This window comes from Trachinotus anak, unplaced genomic scaffold, assembly GCF_046630095.1.
Source record: "Trachinotus anak isolate AG129_WGS33_773 ecotype Australia unplaced genomic scaffold, CSIRO_AGI_Tana_v1 ptg000009l, whole genome shotgun sequence".
Taxonomy (NCBI): domain Eukaryota; kingdom Metazoa; phylum Chordata; class Actinopteri; order Carangiformes; family Carangidae; genus Trachinotus; species Trachinotus anak.
In genome coordinates, this window is record NW_027273860.1 from 9,085,981 (window position 1) to 9,108,619 (window position 22,639).

General features: G+C 41.4%; 2 protein-coding genes across 3 annotated transcripts; one reads left to right on the forward strand and one right to left on the reverse strand.

Moving 5' to 3' along the window:
• Positions 1–616: 616 nt before the first annotated feature.
• On the reverse strand, positions 617–5,611 carry zic4 (zic family member 4). Of its 2 annotated transcripts, XM_071485088.1 has the most exons (3): positions 4,865–5,611; positions 4,133–4,756; positions 617–1,933 (listed from the first exon to the last, which is right to left on the reverse strand). In XM_071485088.1, exons 1-3 carry the CDS (start codon positions 5,289–5,291, stop codon positions 1,494–1,496), a joined length of 1,491 nt encoding a protein of 496 aa, XP_071341189.1. In that variant the 5' UTR covers positions 5,292–5,611; the 3' UTR covers positions 617–1,493. The 2 variants fall into 2 exon arrangements, with proteins under 2 accessions (XP_071341189.1, XP_071341188.1); XM_071485087.1 differs by having other exon boundaries at positions 4,133–5,611.
• A 3,054-nt stretch (positions 5,612–8,665) lies between these two features.
• Positions 8,666–12,503, forward strand: zic1 (zic family member 1 (odd-paired homolog, Drosophila)). The gene is made up of 3 exons (XM_071485089.1): positions 8,666–10,241; positions 10,762–10,925; positions 11,379–12,503. The coding sequence occupies exons 1-3, from the start codon at positions 9,281–9,283 to the stop codon at positions 11,574–11,576; spliced, it is 1,323 nt and encodes a 440-aa protein (XP_071341190.1). The 5' UTR covers positions 8,666–9,280; the 3' UTR covers positions 11,577–12,503.
• The last annotated feature ends 10,136 nt before the right edge of the window (positions 12,504–22,639 follow it).

Genomic DNA, 22,639 nt, shown 5'->3' on the forward strand with positions numbered 1-22,639 from the left:
TTTAGAACGGGCTTTTGAGTCCACGGACTTGGCCCCATATCATTTGAGTTTGACTTGGCTATTGCTATAGAAATCTTAATTCACCATGAGGATTCACCGTCGTGAAAAAATGGCTCTTTGTACGAAATGCTCTTTGAAGTCTGGATCAGAATATTGTAGCCTTTCATCAAACTCTGCCCACGTCTGCATCAAACCACAGCTCAGCTGAGAAAGTAAGACTTAACACAAGTGGAGCACAATTTAAGTCCTCCTCTTTTTTTTTTTTTTTTTTTTTTTTTTTTTTTCTTTAACCAGGAAACACTTTAGGAAATGAAACCTTTAAATGATCTGTAAAGGACCTTTCATTAAATTTTATTTCTCTGAATTTTAGCAGTTGTATCTGCATCTGAAAACCAGACTTGGACACATTTTTTTTACTGGACTTTTTTACCAACTAGCTGCGCGTAAAAGAAGCAACAGTTTTTGTGTTTTTTTTTCTTTTTCTTTTTATGGAAATATTATTTTTAAACACATGACATAAAATAAATGTTGCACATATTCCCAAAAAAGTGACTTTAAAAAAAAAAAAAAAAAAAAAAGATATTTAAATTTCATAAACCCCACTGGCTCAGCAGCGTTTTCACTTTTGTCATACAAGATTTATTCAAAATACTCACAAATTACAAGGCAATTCGGTACGCATTTTGAGTGCCGCTCGAGTTCAGATATTCAAAAAGGAAAAAAAAAAAACTGACGACAATGATACAAAATCACAAAATGCCCACTTTGATAAAACATTGAGAATTTCACGGTTGTATAACAAATACTGCAGGCGTATGAAACAGTTCAGTTGTTGACCCTCTGCACAAATGGGGGGGGGGGGGGGGGATGCTGTAAACATAAAATGTTTTGTACAAATAACTGCAGTTATCAGCAGGAACCTGCTTTGAGACAGAGCCTTCCAAAACTATCAACATCAACACATCGAAACTTACAAAATTTACAAATGTACATTTTTGCCCTAATTGAAACATGCACTTTGGTTCGATGATACAAAAATCCTTCAATATCAGATCGAAAAATAAATAAAAACATATTGAAGTCAAAACTGGAATTTACAAAATAATTTTACACCAACATGCCTAGCCTACAATAATGTACCACATAGTCTAACGGATTTACACGACTCTCTCCACAAGTGGACCAGTTGGCCGTCAGGGCGCACAGGCTCTGAGCCAACCGTTCTGAATAGCTGAGGTTTGAAAATATATTCTTTTATTGTGCCTGGAAGTTAGCACGTCTTTAAGGTTTGCACATTTTCCTTCCAATGTGGTTAAAACGCGTCTCTTGGCTCTGGGTGTCTGTGTGGTGGCTCATCCAAAAAAAAAAAAAAAAAGTAGGGACCAGTGGCCTTCACAGGCAAACAGGAGGCACCAAAGCCAAACCATTTTTAATAGTTAAGCTTCTGAAAATGTGTTCTGTCACTTCTGGCGCCATGTTTGAGTCCAATTGGGTTAAAACGCGTCCCTCGGTTCTGGGTTTCTGTAAGGTGGCTCGTCTGTGGGGTCGGGTGTGGAGGGCCCGCTGGGTGGTGTTTGGGCGCCGCTGGCACCTGAACTGTGGCACACGTACCATTCACTTAAATTCGCGGGCTGGGAGGCTCCCACCGGCTCCGACAGCACCGAGGAGCCCCCTGGCTCCCGGCCCAAGTCTGAGGAGGGGGAGACCAGGGACGGGGTGGACGACTCGTAGCCTGAACTGGGAGGGGGGGACTTACAGTGCACCTTCATGTGTTTCCTCAGGGAGCTGGGGTGTGTGTAGGACTTATCGCAGCCTCTCACTTTGCAGTTGTAGGGCTTATCGCTGGTGTGGACGTGGGAGTGCTTTTTCCGGTCGCTGCTGTTGGCGAAGCGTCTGTCGCAGCCGTCAAACTCACATTTGAAGGGCTTCTCACCTGTTGGCAGCGAGGGTGACACAGTGACACACAAATCAATAAGGTGAAGATTCAAACACGTCTCATCACGCAGCATCGTCGCGTGTATTCATTCCTTTTACGAGAGCATGTTCTCGCAGTTTCACAGCGTTTGAGACAAAACGTGTAGTGTGTAAAAACACTGCCACTGTGGCCGTCCCGACTTTATGGCCAAACACGTGTTTAGAATAAGCTGAGCAACAAGTTTCTGTGACCAAAAATGAAATAAATAAATAATAAATAAGAAGATATATATATATAAAAAAAATAAAAAGCAGGCACAAACAGGCTACAGCCACTTTCATGACTTTTTTTTGTTCATTTTTCAAATGTGCCAATTTTGAAAAATGTGTGCTGTGTATTTACAGTAAACACACTTTTACACCCTGACTGTGACTTTTCTTTTTTCTTTTTTTTTTTTTTTAAGTCTGACATGAGTCTGAGTCTGGTGCAAACAGGAGGGCTGAACCCCCACTGTCCTGGGTCTATACCTGGCGCCTGCATGCATCGAGACATACGTCAAAACAGACAAGCTATGAGCACAGACATAGCAGGCCCAAAACCAACTGAAAATAATGATAAATGAAAAGTAGTGCCACAGCCAGGCTTCACCTACTGTGTGCTAACGCAGCCTGTCTGCTATTTGAATCCAGCAAATGGTTATGGACTGGGTCTAATTTTGTGTCTTAATAACGAGTATTTCTACCTGATTATGACAAGGCAAAAAAAAAAAAAAGACAATCTGAATAAATTACACGGAAATCATCCACTGCTGATTTTTCTCCTCCGATTAAAGCTTTTGAGAATATGTAATTGCCTCTGTCTAATTACACTTGCGGGTTGAATATCAATTTGACCTTCAGCTGTTGGGTTGAGAGAGCCAATCAAGGATATTAGTGTAGTACAAGAAACCGTCGAGGAACAGACCCCAGGGGCAGCCCCAGTCATAACCACACTTTCGGATAGGTTTTAAACATGATACCAAAGACCAGGCCCCTTGGGAGTCAACACACAGAAATAATTTAACAGATTTGTACTTAGGTAATGTGAGCAAATTATATGAATAATACATAGGGTGCAGAACTGGAGCAGAGGGGGAGTGCCATGCAGCCACCGAATGCAGTCATTGTATTAATTTACAAGTCTGACTCGACATTTTGAGGCCTTTTTTCCTCCCTCTCCAGCTCCACAGCGCGTCACTGGGTCACAGAGGCCAGCAGCCATATTGTGGCATTTTATGTTTTTAAAGTTAAATCAGCTGCTGGTTCCAGCTGCATTGTGCACACGTCAGTCAGGAGAGACGCAGTCAGCTCTGCCAACCTGTTGGTGAATTATTCTAGCCGTGTGCACTTGTCAACTTGTTGCTTTGGTTAAAGGCTATAAAGTGCTGATTGTTCCACAGGCATGCTTTTTATTTCACCATGCACACTGTCAATAAAGTTCATGCAAGTAACTTCACATATAACACATATAAGTCAAATACAACCACTATCTTCTTTGTAGCTTTAAATGTAACAATGCAGTGAATCCAACCACTATTATTATTATGATGATGATGATTATTATTATTATTGCTGCTATTATATGTTAAAATAGAGAAACGTGCACCAAATAAAAAGAGCAACAAGTGGCTGAAAAAAAAGAAGGAAAATAACATCATCACCACCACATCATCATATCAGTTACTGTATGTGAAGATGCACCTCTCCAACTTTGCTGCCAGTCATGTCTGGCATGCACTAAGCTACTTGGACAAGAGCTGACGTGGGCCTCAGTCTTTGTGCTGTGGTGTAAACAAGAGGTTGAACCGTCAAACGCCTGAGTGAGCTGTACCATAATCCCCAAAGCTCAACCTTTGTGAAACTTGCGAGCACTGATGCAACTCATAACAAACAGGTGGCCAGTAGCTGTTGCGTCCTGATGTCTCAGCAGCACAGATTGATTAATTGCCTGAGCTCATCAGACTAGATTTCAAATGCGTAAAACCAAAGGAAATCAAATTAAAACTAATAAAAACAATAATCTGAAAATTATGCAAAACATTGCTAACGTCTTGTCTGGATAACTTTGCAAAGCCTAGAGCTGAATTTCAACATGCAGCCTTATAGATTTAGTTTATACATCATGGTGCAATTTCAACATTTCTGCAGCATTTCCTTCTATGAATATACACCTACTGACCTGTGTGCGTCCGTTTGTGAATCTTAAGATTCTCGGATCTTGCAAACACTTTCCCACAGCCGGGGAACGGGCATGGAAACGGTTTCTCCCCGGTGTGTACGCGAATGTGATTTACAAGTTTGTACTTGGCTTTAAATGGTTTGCCTTCCCTCGGACACTCTTCCCAAAAACATATATGGTTCGCCTGCTCTGGTCCTCCAACGTGCTCCACCGTCACATGCGTTACGAGTTCGTGCATGGTGCTGTAAGTTTTGGAGCAAAGTTTCTTCGGCGAGTGCTCCGGCTCCAGCCACTTGCAAATCAGCTCTTGCTTTATCGGCTGCCTCATGTAGCGGAAAAAAGCACCGGCTCCGTGGTGGTGGTGGTGAGCGCTAAGATTCATGTTCAGATTCAGACCACCGTAGCCATGCAAAGGCGAGGCGGAGAACGGATCAGCCCTGGAGCTTGCCACTTGACTCAAGTGATCAGACCTAACATACATTTCTCCAGGTAGTCCTAACCTTATTTGTCCATTCAACGCTTGGCCACCCGGTGATCCGCTTGAAGGCTGGTCGTGATGGAGTCCGGAGAAGAGGGTATGGTTCCCAGCGTCAGGGTGATGACCATAGTGTCCGGGATAGCTACCTGTTGTTGAGACAAACATTCCGTGGTGAGAGGCTGAACCTGCAGTCTGGTCAGTCAGTACTGGCATGGCTTGAGCTGTCAGATCTCTCCGGATGAGGAAATCCCTACCTGCGGATAAAGCCTGGGCCGTGTGAGACATAGAATAGGGGACCGATGTCGCCTGAACCGGGCCAAAAGCTCCCGTTTGACTGGAGACCACTTCACTGTGGCCTGCCATGTGATGATTGTGGTGGTGGTGATGGTGGTGGGGATAATGATGGGCTGGGCTGATTTTGAGGGCCGCGGAGTGCCCCATGTGTTCTGGCCCGAATGGACTCGGCCCCAGGCGGGGTTCCGCAGTAATCTCCCCAGGGTGCGAGTGAGCCATTGAGTGTGGATGGCTGCTGAACCCCGGGAAGCCTGTCACGCTCTGAGGGGTATGGTGGTGATGATGGTGATGGTGGTGAGCCCCTGCCAAGTCAACTAATCTCAGCGCCGTGTTCCGTTTGGAAAACGTAGGGTCCATCACGGGGCTTCCCAATGCATCCACGCTCATTACTTCCTAATTTTAGAATAACTTGACAGCAGGCAAAATAATAATGATGATGACAAATATATTTTAATCGCAATGAAAAATTTAAAAAAAATAAAAAACTTTATAAAGTTAAGTCTATCTGCAGACTACATGGAATCCCATTCGGTTGAGAGGCAGCAGCAGGACGCTTTGATACTGAATAGAGATTCATGGTAGGCGAGCAGCCCGTGGAGCTAAACAATCACCCTGCGCTCTAATTGGTCAGAGCTCGGTGATTGACGTCACCGGTGACAGTTTCCAACATGAAGAAAAATGTCTTAGTGACAGCAAGCAGCCAGCGCGCATGCGCAGTGCCTCAGGCAACGCTTGAGAAAAATAGTTGTTATGCAAAGGTTATTGTACGATAAAAGTCCTAAAAAGTTGATCCAGATATACAGTCGTCTTTCTTTAGTTGCAGCGAACAAAGGCTGCGCGGCAATGAAACAGCAATTTCCCACTTTGATTATGCGATAACAAAACAGACTGCCTTGCAAGAGTATGTATATTGTCACTATAAAAGTTGTAAGGATCATAAATAATGCAGTGATATCTTCATTTTGCCCTGCAACGTATGAAGGACAACTTTACGCACAAATTACGCACAACTTTACGCACGCTAAAGATCGGCGTGAGCGGAAAAACTGATCAACTTAAGCAAAGGAAAACTCCACGTGGAAGTTTAAAATAGTCCGGAGTACATATCATTAATATGCGCTTTGATAAATACCCATATTTACATATCCAGCAGTTTACGCCCCTCAGCGCGTACTACAGTGTCGACTCCGTGCTCTGCTCGGTGGGATCCGTGTGTGTAGTGAGTGTGAATAGGGAAAGCTGCGGCCATTGTCCCGAGGAAAAAAAAAAATGTAATGGACGGGACCTGTTGTTATGATCCGGGGTAATTTTGCTTTAGACCCAGGACGGCAGCACATGAGGGTCACAGGAGGTGGTGCCGTTGCAGACATAAGTTGAAAATAAAACGTGTGTACTGTGAGTATCGGTTACTACCATCTCATTCTTCAGCGTGTAAAACTTTATCTTAGCGATTCCTTTTATTGCTATTGTTTGAATGCTGAGGAGCTAAACAGTTATGGGCTGTAACAACACGCGGTGCCGTTTGATAAATCATCCACCACTCACTGGTGTTATTTTTTTTATGGACTTTATCTTTTTAAACCATCAGCCGACGAGCGGGACTATTTTAAAAAATTCAACGTGTTGTCATGAAAATGTTGAGTAATGTTTGGCTGTTACTGTACATGGAACACAGCCTCGTCCTCAGCACGGTGGACCCTGTCTCTGGAACAAACATGCATGGCCAAAATCTTAACTAATTTGCTTGTGTGTCACGACTAGGTAATTTATAATATTTTTCTAGTCTTGCCCATGAAATACTCTTGTGATATAAAGTCATTATTTTATTGTTTAAAGTTTTTTTTTTGAGTTACCGAACGCTTCAATTTTTTTTGGGGGGGGGGGGAATGGTTGGTTTGAACCTTTCATCTTTGTCTTTGCAGACAAAAATAAATAACTGCGTGAAGTGACCTGACAGAAGGTCACATACAGTGCTGATCACTGTGGTAAGTGTTTAATAAGTTATTTGACTTGTGCGGGTGTAAGGCTACAGCCTCAATGTATTGTCACAGTCGCTCGTCAGTGTTTAAACCCCTTGGAAATGTTGAAAAGAAAATCAACTGCACACAATATGAAGTTGTGGATGACTGACTGTGTCGTTTTCGGATATTGTAACTACACCAAAGTAATTAACTGAATATGCTGAACAACAGGACACCCAGCCACTTGTTTAATATTTTTGTTTTAGAAAATAGCTTTGAAATTAATTTCTTCTTGGTTATTTCTCTGGATTGACTTGTCAAAATCTTTGCTGACAGCGTCATATCCAGCACGTTAGAAATTGAGTCAATATTTTGAGACATGACGGATCCAAAAGATGTTTATTAAATGGCCTTTACGCGTGGGGTTCATGAGGCTCACAGCTGTAGCCTTCAGAGGCATCACAGCGCCAGCGTAATGCAAAACTTTGAAGTGCTATTTCTGGTCCAAGTTGTGCATGTACTCACTCTTGGAGACAAGTAAGCAGGGGGACTGAAAGCTCCTAAACAAAAAAGCTGAACATTAAGAGAGAGGTCTCATAAAACACTGTTTTTGTTGTTTTGGCTTCGCTGCTGTCTCTGTAAATCCTAAATAGCTCCTGGAAGCCATTTTAAATTCTACATTAGGTTATGACTGCAACGCATTAGGATCATGACTCTAAACTGTTATTGGACTTTTAATTGAGGCGCGTCTTTTACGAATTGGGATTAAATGTGTAACAGTTACTTTGAGGCACAAAAGAAACTTTAAATGCGCTCGCAAAGTTATGTATAATACCAACAAGTCTTTTCTTGGCGCACAGTGTCCAATTTAGCCTCAGTTGTTGCAAGTCTGACTTTATGACCTCCAGTTCTGACTCTCCCCTTTTTTTCAATGATGTGTCATTCTTACCGTTCTCCACCTGTTGAAAGATCCATCCACATTTTGTAAAGCAGAGTAGTGGGCTACCTAAAAAAAAAAAAAAAAAAAAAAAAAAAAAGTCGGATCAAGATGTAGGTCTACTTGTTAAGTTGAGAACACCAAAACTTCCTCTCTTTCCTTGGTCTCCCAAGACTGACTTGGAGAATGTCTTGTAAGAAACTAGTCTAGTAGCCAAGAAGATATTTTAATGGTTCGCATGGCACGTCTGTGCATGTGGCTTTGAACTCTAGCAGCCGGAGGTTCCTGCAGAGAGCGCCGCAAATCCCACTTGATAACTTCGACAACCCACAACGTTTTACACACAGGCTATGCATCACTGGCCTGCAAAAATGAGTAAGTTGCACAGGCACAGCCACGCCGTGATGGATACATTAGGGATACTAGTAGATCCAAGTTAAATACTGGCCTATATATATATGTGTGTATATACATTCAAGGTAACCTTTTTCTTTTTGCAAGTGGGGTTGCTGGTGAGCATGGTGATGTGGAAATCTAAAGCACAGATGTTCCACCGGTGTGAGCTCAAGTGGACGCAGAAACACATTGCGTTTCAAGCGAGGAAGAGCACGACAAAGCACGCACAAGAGTCAGACAACACAACACTGCGTGGATTCCCTTGGAAGATAATGACAGGCGTTTAAAGAGAGTGGTGACAGTGGACACAGTTTCTGTCAAACCTGAAGACTTCCCCAGGAAAAGACGATGAAGTCATTTCTCCATAACTGATAGATAGATAGATAGATAGATAGATAGATAGATAGATAGATAGATAGATAGATAGATAGATAGATAGATAGATAGATGTGCTTGCTTGGTAAACTCAGTATATGGCTGCAAAACGTGCTTGGACTTCCCACAAGGCCAGTTGTCGTCTTGTGTTTGTCAACTTTTGTTTTGCTGTTATTCAGCCTTTTAACCAAATTCACAGTCAGCAATCTCACAATATCTGGGATTGATGATGCAAAGAGGCCAATAGAAGTGTGGGCCCTGCACCGTGGATTGTTATTTGGTGAGTGGATGTTATTGGGGGGGAAAGGTGCTCCGCCAATGAGCGCGCAGCTCCGGGGCCACATGACTACCCCCCTCCTCTCCCATTCATCAGGGCTGGACTGTGTTGTCTTTTCAATTCATTTATCTGCAGGAATGATTGCGACTATCAGTCTAGAGCTCACCGCCTGACTGAGGAGGTGAAAGTTGCGCCACAGGAAGATAAACCGCAAAAGACAATATTGCATGCATACATGATTTTGCGTGTGCATCGGATGAGCGGTATAGGGGAATTCCTCGCGTCTTAAAAAGTAAACAGAAAATCGGTGGATTTGAGAGTTTGCTCAGTCGAGTGAGGTCCAAGAGATAGAGAGAGAGGGGGAGGAAGAATATCTGTGCGTGATTTTTTGATTTCTGCTCTCAGTCGTCTCGGCGAGTCTAGACTGAAGATGCTCTTGGACGCAGGACCGCAGTATCCCACCATAGGAGTCACTACTTTCGGCTCCTCACGGCATCACTCAACAGGCGAAGTCACAGAGAGAGAAGTGGCGTTGGGGATAAATCCGTTCGCGGATGGGATGGGCGCCTTCAAAATAAACCACAGCTCCCACGATATTGGCTCCGGACAGACGGCGTTTTCCTCCCAGGCGCCCGGCTACGCAGCAGCCGCCCTGGGACACCATCACCACCCGACCCACGTTGGCTCTTACTCCACGGCGGCTTTCAACTCCACCAGGGACTTTCTCTTCAGAAATCGGGGTTTCGGGGACGCCACCGGGGCGCAGCACAGTTTGTTCGCGTCTGGAAGTTTCGCAGGGCCACACGGACACTCAGATGCAGCGGGCCACCTGCTCTTCCCAGGGCTCCACGAACAAGCGGCGAGCCATGCCTCTTCCAACGTGGTCAACAGCCAGATGCGGCTGGGCTTCTCGGGGGACATGTACGGACGGGCCGACCAGTACGGCCACGTTACAAGCCCACGGTCCGACCACTACGCTTCCACCCAGCTGCACGGCTATGGCCCCATGAACATGAATATGGCCGCGCACCACGGAGCAGGGGCCTTCTTTCGATACATGAGGCAGCCGATCAAACAAGAGCTCATCTGCAAGTGGATCGAGCCGGAGCAGCTGACAAATCCCAAAAAGTCGTGCAACAAAACTTTTAGCACGATGCATGAGCTTGTGACCCATCTGACGGTGGAGCATGTGGGGGGGCCAGAGCAGACCAACCACATCTGCTTCTGGGAGGACTGCTCCAGAGAAGGAAAGCCATTCAAAGCAAAATACAAACTTGTGAATCATATCAGAGTACACACCGGAGAAAAGCCCTTTCCGTGTCCGTTCCCCGGCTGTGGCAAAGTATTTGCACGCTCGGAAAATCTAAAAATTCACAAAAGGACTCACACCGGTAAGATCCGCACAGACTGGCCGTCTCTTTCCTGCCAAATCCATGCTGACAATATCCCATCCAAAATATGCATGCGATCCGGGTTATTATTTATTAGGCAGCTGGAGTCTCTTCACCGGCATGTGGTTCAGTGCAGGTGTCGACAGAAAATATTTCATAGGCTTTTTTTTTTTTTTTTTTTTTTTAATAGTCTTCTTATTCTGTGTGAAAAGTGTCATTTGTAAAGCATATTTAAATTTAATTAACTGAATTTATTCATCAGTGTAAGTGGGTTAAGTCAAATGAATTTACAGCCTATAAGGAAGCAGACTGTAGCTGCCTGTCAATGATTTTTTTTAAAAAAAAAAAGCTTAATTTATAAGTAAAAAGTCTGCCTTTTTTTTTTTTTTTTTTCATTAGACTTCGCCATTATTAACTTAGTCTGTTTTTACACATGAAAAATGTTCAATGGAATAATGTGTAATGCGGAGTTCGGAAATCCGCTCAGTGTTGAACATTGTCGTTTGTTTTCTTTATTTAGGCGAGAAGCCTTTTAAGTGTGAATTCGAAGGCTGCGACAGGCGGTTTGCAAACAGCAGCGACCGCAAGAAACACATGCACGTCCACACGTCGGACAAGCCCTATCTCTGCAAAATGTGCGACAAGTCATACACACACCCCAGCTCCCTCCGAAAACACATGAAGGTAAAACCCGATGGCTCTCACTTTATTCATTTTTCTCTTCTCTTCCAGTGTTCCCTTGTTTTAACCACAGTATAAAATGCAATCTTCAAGTTGTGAATTTGCAGTTATGTGTATGTGTAGACTGGGATTTATTTTTTATTGTGTGATATTATGAGAGGTTGCAGCTTTTATTTTTATTTTTTTTAAACAGAATAGAGAAGCATAAGTTAATTTGTCCTGACACTTTCTTTCTTTCCTTTCTTTCAACCGGCAAATCAGATTAGGATCTTAATGAGAATAATCATGTTTTGGGTGTGCTTTGTTTTAGAATTTAGCAGATGTCCAAAACAGTCAAATGATGAGTCTTAATTTGTTTTGATGCATTTCTTATGTCTTCTATTTGCACCATAACAAACCAAGAGAAAACGCAGCGTCGCCAGCATGATTCTCACAACGTGTTTCTCATTGTTGAAGGTACACGAATCCACCAATCCGGGATCGCAGCCATCTCCAGCGGCCAGTTCAGGGTACGAGTCGTCCACACCTCCCACCATAGTATCACCGTCCACAGAGAACCAGAGCAGCAGCTCCATATCACCAGCAGCCTCAGCAGTACACCACACAGCCAGCCACAGCACGCTGTCGTCAAATTTCAATGAATGGTACGTGTAAATATTTTTGACAAAAAGAAAAAGAAAAAGAAAGAGAAAAAGAGACTGCAGAATTAAAAAAAAAACTGCTTGGGATCAAAGACTTTATAAAGTCAGCCAGTGAAACATGGACTGAGAAAACACGGGAGGCCCAAACGATCAATGAAAGGCTGTCATAATGTCAGTGAAAGAGAATGCATGGACTTAAAGGAGGCGAGGACAGCCACCAAGTTTAACTCCCCCCCCCCCCCCCCCCCCTCCCCACCCTCAATATTTCTTTGAGTCTTTATTTTTACTGAGAGACTGCTCAGAAAAAGCATGCTGTCTGCGGGTAGAGGCCTGAATTTTTGTACATAAAGGATTTCAGCAAGTTGGAAAAAAAATGTAATATTTTATTTTGTAAATAGTTCTATCACAATTTAAGGGAATTTGTGAAAATGTGGTCCCTAGATATATGGAAAAATGAGATGGTTCTAAGAATATTGCGATGAATAGACTTCATTGAAAAGAATGTTATAGTTGTGTACCAAATGTGAATTATTCAGTATTACTACCGTCTACACGTCGACCTAACCGACTCTTAGTATTAATGTGCTTTTGTAGCCTATTCAGTGCAACATTTTCGTCCAAGGTCCAGTTTGAGTAGCACAGTATCATTGTTGTTATTTAATGTCATGTCGATAAATCGTGTAGTGAAAGCCTGAAATTCCGTGTCAATCTGTTTATGTACGTGATAAATATAAAATCTCTGTCAATTGCTTTGTCTGAAAGGAAGTATTATTACATGTAAGTAGCTCAATTTTCCATATTTATCCGCATGTAAAGGACCGGTAACATGTTAGAAATGATCGGTATTTATGGAGAAATGCGCTCGTATGTAAAATTTAGTTTACAAAAAAAATGTTTGGATACATTTCGTACTATATTAAAGGATTAAAAAATACAATAATGCAATGCGTTGGAGGTTATTGGTTTCATTAGTGTTTGAGGTTGATCTCAACATGAGTGCTGTGTGAAAACTACTGGGTTCTTTTTTCTATATAGGGTGCATTAAAATATCATAATTTGCTGCAGACTAAAACAGACTTCCCTCCACCATAACAATGCATTTAGTGTAGTTTGTATTAAATAGTTTAGCTGCACAAATAATTTTAACTGTTTCTTGAGTGTATGTGCACGCATTTGCAAGTGTGTGTGTGTGTGTTTGAGAGAGAGAGAGAGAGAGAGAGAGAGAGAGTGCCTCAGAGGCTACAGCTCATTTAAAGCTAAAGGTTGCACCATGTTCTAAACGCACTGTCCCAACTTTGCTGACAGTCAGAATTAGTAAATTCACCCCCACCCCCCTTCTGCATCTTCTGTTTATTCAAAATTAACATCCAACACTTTGCCCTCCAGTAATGTGCAAATTAAATCGATTAATCACGGCGGTTGTTCCTCAGTGTAAACCGGAGTAGTTTGCGTTACTTAATTGTTCGCGAATCTAATTTTCAAATCTAATTTATTTTCTTTTCTGTGTTTGCCGGATTTCGTAGATTTAGGGAGAACTGAGGAGTCAGTGTGGCCCCTCATTGTTCCTGGCTGCAGCTTGCTTGACCGCCCCATTAGGCAGAGATCACATCAGCAGCCGCCAGTGATCATGGTTAACACTGCCAGTGTGCACGGAGCCACGATCTGTCAGTCTGCAGCTCTGTCAAAACTGCTCCACACACCCGAAAACAACCAAATAGCAACTTTAATCTTAAAAAAACAACAAAACAAAACAAAAAAAAAACACACACACACAGCAGCAACAGAGGAGGTGTGTGTGTGTGTGTGTGTGCGCGTGAATGCTTGCGCGTGCCTGGCGTTTTTATCAGCCCCCCCCCCCAAAAAAAAAAAAAAAAATCCTCCACGACTCCCATCATCTTAGATGATTTGCTGAAATGTATTGAAATGTATTCATATTTTCTTTTCACGGACTATTAAATTTGGAGATAAATGAAGGATGGTAATAAAATGACTTTTTCGACTCTATTTAACACTATCTATCTAGGTTCCAGTGCTGATGCTCCACTGATGCACTGCTAGAGAAAAGACGCACTCCACGCCGTGTGAACTCGTTTCACAAAGTCACTCTGCAGCTTTATAGAAAAATGTTCACATGTAACTGGAAATATAAATAGTTTAAAGTTGATGTGTTAAAACTAGCTCATGTGGTTTCTAGGCTGGCGGGAAATTACACACATGCACCGTATTTAAATATAAAGCTGATGCCAGATTGACAAAAGGCGATAGAGGATAGTGGGGATGAAATAAAAACCAGTTTATTCATCATTTGAACTTGAAAACCCCTTTAAATGTAAAATTCTGTTTTACAGCCCGGAATAATGACGGAAAAAAAATCTTCCTGGAAATATTTTGGAGTTTTATTTGGATCGATGGTTATTTGCCTGATTAAGGCCACAGACCTGAGTTCATAATTCATCTTCCTCTTTATTTCCCTGCACATGTTTTTGCTGAGGAGGGAAACAACAAGCCTTCAGCCAAAAGAACAATCAGACGGTGTGCCTTGAATGCGTCAGTGCAACTGAATGCAAAGCATGAAGCTCGAATGTGCTGTTTAATTTCCACTTAATGCTTCTGTCGTATTAGTTTACACTGAGCCAACACACGGTGTCCAAAATAAAAATGCTCGTAAAGAGAGAGGAGTCGGCGACAGGCTGCAGCGCGTCTCCTCTCAGGCAGCCTATGGATCTGATGCTGACTCCAGCTCAAATAGAAAGGAAAAAAAAAAACAACAACAAAACAACATCCACTTTAAATGTATTTACGCTCAAGTCTGGAAATGACAAACACTCAGATATCGGGAAAGCGCAGGCGCCAGCATCATGAATATTTATCACCAGCACTTGTGGCCAGTAAACCGAGCCTGACGTTTGTGTTACCAAGGTAGACACTGCAGCTCATCTGCGCATCAGATAGCAGACAGAATGGTGCTTCAGTCTTTCTCTTCATTGTTGCTTTTAGCATTTTAAAAGTCAGGAGTGTCTGTTACTGCTGCGAACAACATGGGTGTTCAGCAAAACGAGTAAATGGATATGGGCTGGGGTATAATGGAAAAAGTAAAAACATAGTAGAGTTGTTTTTTCATCCAGTAGTGGCTGTATTTTTGTTAAGTTCTGGTTCCTCTTAATGACTTTTTGGAGCTGAGAGCCATTTCTCTGGTGAGCTCCCTCTTCAGAGAGACACTGAACATGGCACCCTTGTTTTGTTTTTGTTTTGTTTTTTTAACATATTATGCACAGGTAGATGCAGCTTCTGGAGGGATTATTATTTTTATTTATTTATTTATTTATTTATTTTCAGAACTCACAGCCACTGACACATGGAGTATATAGTCCAAGATTAGAAGAAAGCTATAATCCATGCCCCTTGATGGATGAGGTGCCCATGCTTTTGCCAGCACTCTGATCTGCATGCCCAGCTGCCCTCACTCACTGAGAACTAAATCGATAAGTTAAACATTTGCAGTTGGGTTTAACTATTAGGTTTCCGGCAAAGTGATCCTGTGTGCAAGAGAGAAAGAGAGATGGCCATGTGATATCTATTTTTAACTGCTCCAAAGTTTAAAAACTTCAGAGGCTATACACCCCAAGTTGCAAGTCATGAAATACCTTGCAAAAAATGGCATCCTACAGTCTCCATCTGCTGAGCTGAAGAGTCCCAATACAAAAAGGTCAAATTCAAGTCAAGGCCACTTTAGTTTATTGGCATGCAGACATTTCAAAACGCCTCCAAGAAAACCCTGTCGTATTTGCAGCCATAAAACGATTTCATTGCCAGAGTCTGGGTAATGGAGCAATCCATCCCACAGTGAACGTCTAAGTTTGCATACAAGAATAATCCAGACATTGATTTTTATAGAAGATGGTTTATAATCTCCTTGCATAGTGAGTGATTGCAGCTCCAGTTGGCTCTTTTGGTTCTGTTGAAATGTGACTTTTTAATTGTTTTTTTTTTTTTTAGGCTTCAGCAAGAAGCTGGGGTTCACCAGGACAGACAGCAAAAGTAAAATATAGCTTATGAAATGCCATTAATTATTTAATTTAAATATGTGTAATTATCACAGCAGAACATGGCTTTAAACAGACTGATATCTAAATTAAATTGTCTGTTCTAACATCAAACTCTAAATTTGATTAAGCATAAATTTGGACTTATCCTGAATTGTGACCATACTCAAAAGTCTGTCTTTAAATCGTTATTATTTGCCTGCCTAGCCTGGCTCTAGCAGACACTGAGTTTGGTCACAGGGCCTCCACATGTGTAGTCCACTGGGACCAGAGCTGCACTGGAGCAACTCGCCGTTTTATCTGCCAAAGAGAATTCATCCATCTTTAGAAATGAAACGTCAAACTATTGTGAGATGTATGAAAAGACAAAAACACAAATGATCTTTTTTTTTTTTTTTTTTTTTTTCTTCCCCATTTCTGCTCAGCTTGTTTTGGTTGTCGGCTGCTTTGTGATAATCCAAACTGCTGCTCATATAGTTCACAGCTCTTCTTATTTAACCACATCTCTGATTGGGGCATTAATCTCCGCTTTGGTCCCAGCGCCGGGGTTGGAGAGGGGTTCGTTATAGTGAAACATAGGCTCCCTGTGACCCCCGTTGCATCAGTTGTGGTCTCTGACATGCTATTAAGTTTAGACCATGCAGGAGATTTGTGGAGGCGCTGACGCGGTGTTGTCGCGTCCTTCTTTGACGTGTTGCTAAATGAGGCCACTCCAATTAGCTGTGTGCGACATGCAGGGTGAGACTGCTGCACACAACTCTGGAAAAACACACACACACACACACACACACACACACACACACAGCGTCTGAGGCGGATTTATTCAGGGGAGAAAAAAAGGTCAGGTGAACGCACAGTGACGTCGTGACTTTTGCACACTTGCATCTCCCATCACACCTATTTACTGTGGTTAAGTGCCTTGCTCAACGGCACCACGGGAGGGAGGTGGGTGTGGGGGTGAGAGGGTGGGTTGGGTTCTAAATGATGACAGAACCACCCTTAGATCCAGGAAACGGGACCGACAACAGACCTGCTTCCGGTTCCAAAATCCCCTTTGTTTAACCCTTTTGCAGCTCCTGTGCTGCCAATCCGTTAAAGGGCCAGTCCATTTTTTTTTATTTTTTTATTTTTTTAAATTTATTTATTTTATTTTATTTTATTTTTGTTAAATCAAACCGTTTATTTTTATACATTATACTGACAATGAAATATGAGCATTTTCTGTTTCTCAAACAGATTTGTCCTCATATAGCCACAGACATGAGAAAATAGCATTAAAAAGACTTAACTTAAATATAGCTTTTAATTTGTGTATTCTGAAGTCTGTCAATCAGATTAACAGTGATGGCAGTTTCCAGTCTCCTGTTTCTAATTTTGGGCCTAGAGCTGTTGCCTTTTGTTTACAATTGGACCACGCATGCAAGGCTGATTTATTATAAGGCACAAACTAGAGCTGATTTAATAAAATCATCAGCCTGACTGAAATCAGCCCACATTTTGATTTTCTGTGTTAAAAGAAAAAAAAAGTGTTGCATATGGTGTGTTAATGTACTGTTCAATGGAGAGGTCTTCTCGGTTCGGAGCAGCTTGTCGACATCTGCTTATCCGATGAGTCTGATAATGACTCCTTATTTCGCAACGAGGATGACCAGCCAAAGATAATCGCTGACAGATTTCTACTGATCCATTCCACATCACAATGTCTTTGTTGAAGTGCATCATAAAGTGGCCGGGGGGGTGGCTGAAACCATATGAACTCAAGGATTTAATTGTTTTTAGTGACACTACGACTATACAGATGCAAACTGATTTTGTTCACAAGAATGAAACAATGAGTCTTCATGAACCTATTCACTATTGTTTATATATAATATATGCTGTGTTAAATTGATGGCAGACCTAAATTATTTTCTATTGCCTGCACTTACAGTAAAAGCCTACATCCTTGCTCATTCCCATACTCAGGAATTTCACAGATAAGTGATTTGAATTTTGTCAGGGAAATAAAGGTTTTCTAAATCACCTTATTACAACTGTTTTTTACTCATTTTAATATGATTTTTTTAGCAGCTCTGTAGTTTGTATATGGGTTTGATGATGATGTCTTCATGAACTTGGTGGGGTTAAAAGATCAGAACGACTGATGATACAAATAGTGATAGTCAAAAACATGCAAAGTGAATTTTTTAACCCAGGTCAAACATCATTTGTACACATTAACACCATGTCAGCAAATTTACTGAACTCGCTTGCCTGTGCACAACCACTTTAGGTTGCCTGCAATTCATTGTTGTTTTCCTGTTGGGCTGCTGCTCAAATATTTTTCTGAGACAAGGGGCAATAAATACAGGTTGTTTTGCTTGCCTGGTGCTTTGAGTGCAGATATTTTAAATAGAAATGGTTTCCATTTTTTCCTCTTTCTTCATGAGTAAATCATTTCTGTAAAAAAAAAAAAAAAAAATGTGTGCAATTAAACAAACCAGAATCATAATTCCCCTGGTTAGTTGGCTCGTGAATGCAGAACTGCAGCTATTTTCAGTGCTCTGTTAGTATCAACATGTTCTTTGCTGCAAACATTTGGTGCTTTGCAATTGTTTTGGCTTCGATTCTGATAATGAAAGCACATCCATCATTAGAGTCCAGTGGACACTGTAGCTGTGTAAGCCATGTGAGTTTGTGCACTGGTAGATATTTTCCATTCCTCCTTATTAAAGCGATTCCGACATCAAGCCTGTTCAGAATGGAAAAAACAGTGGTGGTCATCACGCCAAAACCTTGTACGAAAATGTTATGACTCAAAGGACACACGTCCATAGATAGAAACATACATTTTCACTGACCTTAACACAGACCTGAAAGCCATTCTGACATCATGTACAGTAGGTATCAACATCACATTTCAGTTAAACAGCAAATCCATGGCAGCCTGTTGAAACGCACTGATGCATCGTTTCCATCACACCTAATATGTTCCACCTCTCTGCAGCGCATTCATTTATAATTACACTGGCATCACAGAAAGAGGGCGATTAAAAGTAAAATTTGGCAAACAAAATGTGGTATGTAAGGTATCATCATAACAGTACGCTTGGCATGGGATATTTTTCACCAGCTGCATCAGCAGGACACAGGTGGAAATGCAACTTAACTGGGGACGGGAGCCAAGAAAGACCTGGAAGCTGAGTGTGTCTGTGTGTGTGTTTGTATGACTGTGCACTGCAAGTGTTGAACTCCAGTAAGCAAAGAAAATTAACTACCTAATGTTGCCAGAGGATAATTCTAAACGTCTGTGGTACCCGTGAGAAGGAATACAGAGAAAAGTGGCAACATGCAACTTAAAAAATCAAACCAATAAATAATAATAATAATAAAAATTCGAAGTCCTGCCTGCGTGTCAAAATTAAATGTCGTGTTTTAGTAAATAAAATAATGATCAGCTAGGTCAGCTGTACCGAATCCTGCTCACCCGTTCCCCAGTGTACAACACATGGTCCGACCTGTGTGCAGCAGCAGCAGCTGTCTCCTGTAAGTATCTCACGGTTCAATTTTACGTCTCTGACTCTGATAATCCTTGATATCACAGCTACCTGAGTGATACAGTGTGGTTTAGGTGAGAATAGATGAAAATCTGTGATGTAACAGGGTCACATCACTTCCAGTAGCTGCACTGACCTCTGTGCTCCTTTTGACAGGGATACGAAGGAACTGTGTGAAAGCAACTCTCTGACAATATCGAAGACATACCAGGTGTTGAAATCATTTTAAGGCTGTGACGTTGTGTATAAAGGACAGAAAGGTTACGACGTTTGACGACGGTGCAGCCAATGACTTCCTGGTTTCTTATCAACATGCAGGTTGATGTAAAAATAAACAATAGGCCAACATACTAACGTGTAAGGAGGAGGCTGAGTAAAGATCTGTTCCGTAATTAAAAAATTGTAACAGAGGGTTTCGGACACATTCTCCAGCATGGATTGTGTACAGCTTTATGTAAACATCCTGGCAGGCAAGAAATCCATCTATTTAAATGAGTGACTAACTGTTTGACAGTTGCAACTGTGATAATTCAATTTGTCGGCTGATAATAATTCCTAAATAAAATGTCACACATTTCCAACATTGTAAGGCACATGTATCCCATTAATTGCAATTGCCCGTTGCTCACTCATGGTTTGATTGATAATGATTGGCCCAAATCTGCTTGGTCCAGGTGTTTGCCGTTCATTATTTTTCCACCCCCTTCAATTAATCACTAATTGGTGTTTCCACCTGCAACGGAAATTAAACCACAACTGCAAGCCAAAAGCCCCACACTGCCACTTCTTGTGGAAAATGTATCTACGCATATTCATCATTTAAATTCCACGATTTTCATGTTTAATATCGTGAACAGGAAACATTCAAAAAAAAAAAAAAAAGTTCATTTTCATGACTGTATTTCCGCAGCACCTGAATTTGTTGTGTCATTGTTGCTTCTACAGCGTGACACAGTCAGTGTTCAAGGATTTTGAAATGAATGACAGCAACAAAGCCACTGTCAGTGCTTGCCATGTCAGGGGATTATGTGTTGGTTGAGGTAAGGTCATTGTGTAGGAGGAGATGCGACATGATATCTGATGTCTCCATATGGAAGCACTTCATTGTCAGAGTGTAATGTGTTTGCATAATGAATGTTGCATTAATAAAGACTTATTACAAAATGTGTCGCTCCAAGTCCGCAAGTATTGTACTGTTTGTCTATGATGAATCATTCTGACGAGTAACTAACCCCAACCCTAAACTTAGCATAAGATGCTCTGTGTCTAACAACATGACCACTTGTAGTGCTTGAACACTATGTAGACTGATTTACTGAGTTCTGGTAAAGCCACTGTACTCCACTGAAAGGGCAAATAAAATGTTCGCACCCACTAAAGGTCAAGTCTCTCCAGAAGATCAAGAGCTGAGAAACAGTGAGGCTTTAACCTCCTAATAACATCTAAACTTTGCAAAAAAAAAAAAAAAAAAAATGTAGGAATGTGGCCGAAATCTAGATGAAAGTGTGAGTTTCTGGTGCACAGGGGAAAGCAGCATCACAGACAGACAAACCCACATCAGAACAACAATGTTCGCATTGCACAAGTTATGTTGCACTAGTGGTTTATGGCTTACTGGGAACTTGTCAGCAGCTTTTGCAACTTAAAAATGAATGTTTGCATGAGCTGCAAATATTTAAGACGGATCTTCCAAAGCAATATTAAGGTGCAGCCAGTAGTAAACTATTACATATCATATTAATAGATCATTATTTTAACAGTACACTGCAAGTAATCTGTTTACTCATTGCAAAGCAAATAGCAGAACAAGTGGCATTTGTGACATGATTTGTCTGCAACCACTTGTTTTTTTTTTAAACTTATAAACCCCCCCCCCTCTCCCATTAAGAACTGCAACCACACTCAGCTATTTGGTATAAAGCCACCCACAGCAGTGGTTTGTGTCTTAGGGACAAGTGTTGATAAGTCCTTTAAAAGAGCTTCCAACTGAACTTCTCACTAAAGGTTGTTTCCAAACTTATGCGACGGAAGTATCCATCTGTCATCGCTTCAAAGAAAACTGTGGCCCCCGATAAAAGGCGGCATGTTGCTACCTAATGGCGAGTGGAATGACTGTTTGAAAGCAGCTACTTCTGCAAATTGTTTTAATACACTTAAAAAAAAAAAAAAAGCTGTCCTCCACTTGTTTGTATTTTCTTTTCAGAAAATAATTGGCTTATGCTTAAAATCGCACTCTGTAACCGAGTGGCACTGTTGAAGTTTTCATTTAAGTGATTGGGGATTTTTTAAATTATTTTTTTTAATGTTACAAAATGATGGGCTGAGTTGTTAAATCAGAGTAAAACATCTGATTTAAATGTTCTGGTGCTTTTCTTCAGTTAGGTTTTGCAACAATAACGTGGCTTTAAAGTTGAATAAACAAGTCATTTGCTAGTTGCAGTCACTAAATCAGTCATGTATTTTATGAATATAAAAATTTCACCTGCCAGCACTTCATGAATTGAATCCAACCCAGTAAAGATCAGAGTCCATCCTCTCTGATTTCGTAAAATAATACTCTGAGGTATTAGGTATTGAGCTGATAGAATAAGATATCAAGTATAAGGAGAGTGAACACAAAATGTACTAAGACGGCCTCTTCTTTTTTCCTCTTTGTGCTTTACACAAGAAATGAGATTGAATCAGGATTAGAGGCCATAGAAACACATCTTTAAAATAGTGTTGGCATCAGGAGCTGCAAGTTAATTATAACCAAAGGGAGGGTGTGTATGTGTGGGGGGTGGGGGGATTAGTGTTTTGATCCCCAGCCCTTGTTAAACAAGTATAAGGTTTGAACAGTTTATCCCATTGGGTTACAGGTCGATTCTCTATATGAGTACACTGCAGCTTTTCTTCTCTGATCCTTTAAGAGCGGACGACATATCACACACCTGCTCATGTGACTTACATGTGTTATATTAAAATATGGGGATGCAAAAGTAGTCTAACGTTATGACATACACATTGTAGAATAAGATATATGAACGCGGCAGGACCGTTTAGCACTATCAGCGAGCCTATTTTCATCTGTCTGATACGCTGTTGACTCATAAATAATTTCAAAGTTACATCACTCGGTGGCTTTATGCTGCTTCTGCTACAACCCAACCCAAGCTCATGGCCACGTGCTGTGTTTCAATAAATCACTCATTCCTGATGCTTTCACTGATGGTGTTTGACGAAAATCTCAAACATCCATTATTATCCCTTTTTTTCCTTCTTCTTTCTTTCAAACATATGTTTCAAACAGAGTTAAAACTATCATTCTTTGTATTTTCCAGGCCTTAAAAGTGCTTTTCTTTTTTCTCCCCTTCTTCTGCAATTAAGTTCATTCAAGTTGAGGATTGTTGCATGTGCAGATGGTTTGGAGAAGCATCAATCTCTGTCAGCAGTGTAATAATGCAGACATTCCATACTGGGACACCTTATGAGCAGAGGAGGCACATGAGAGGGGGAGT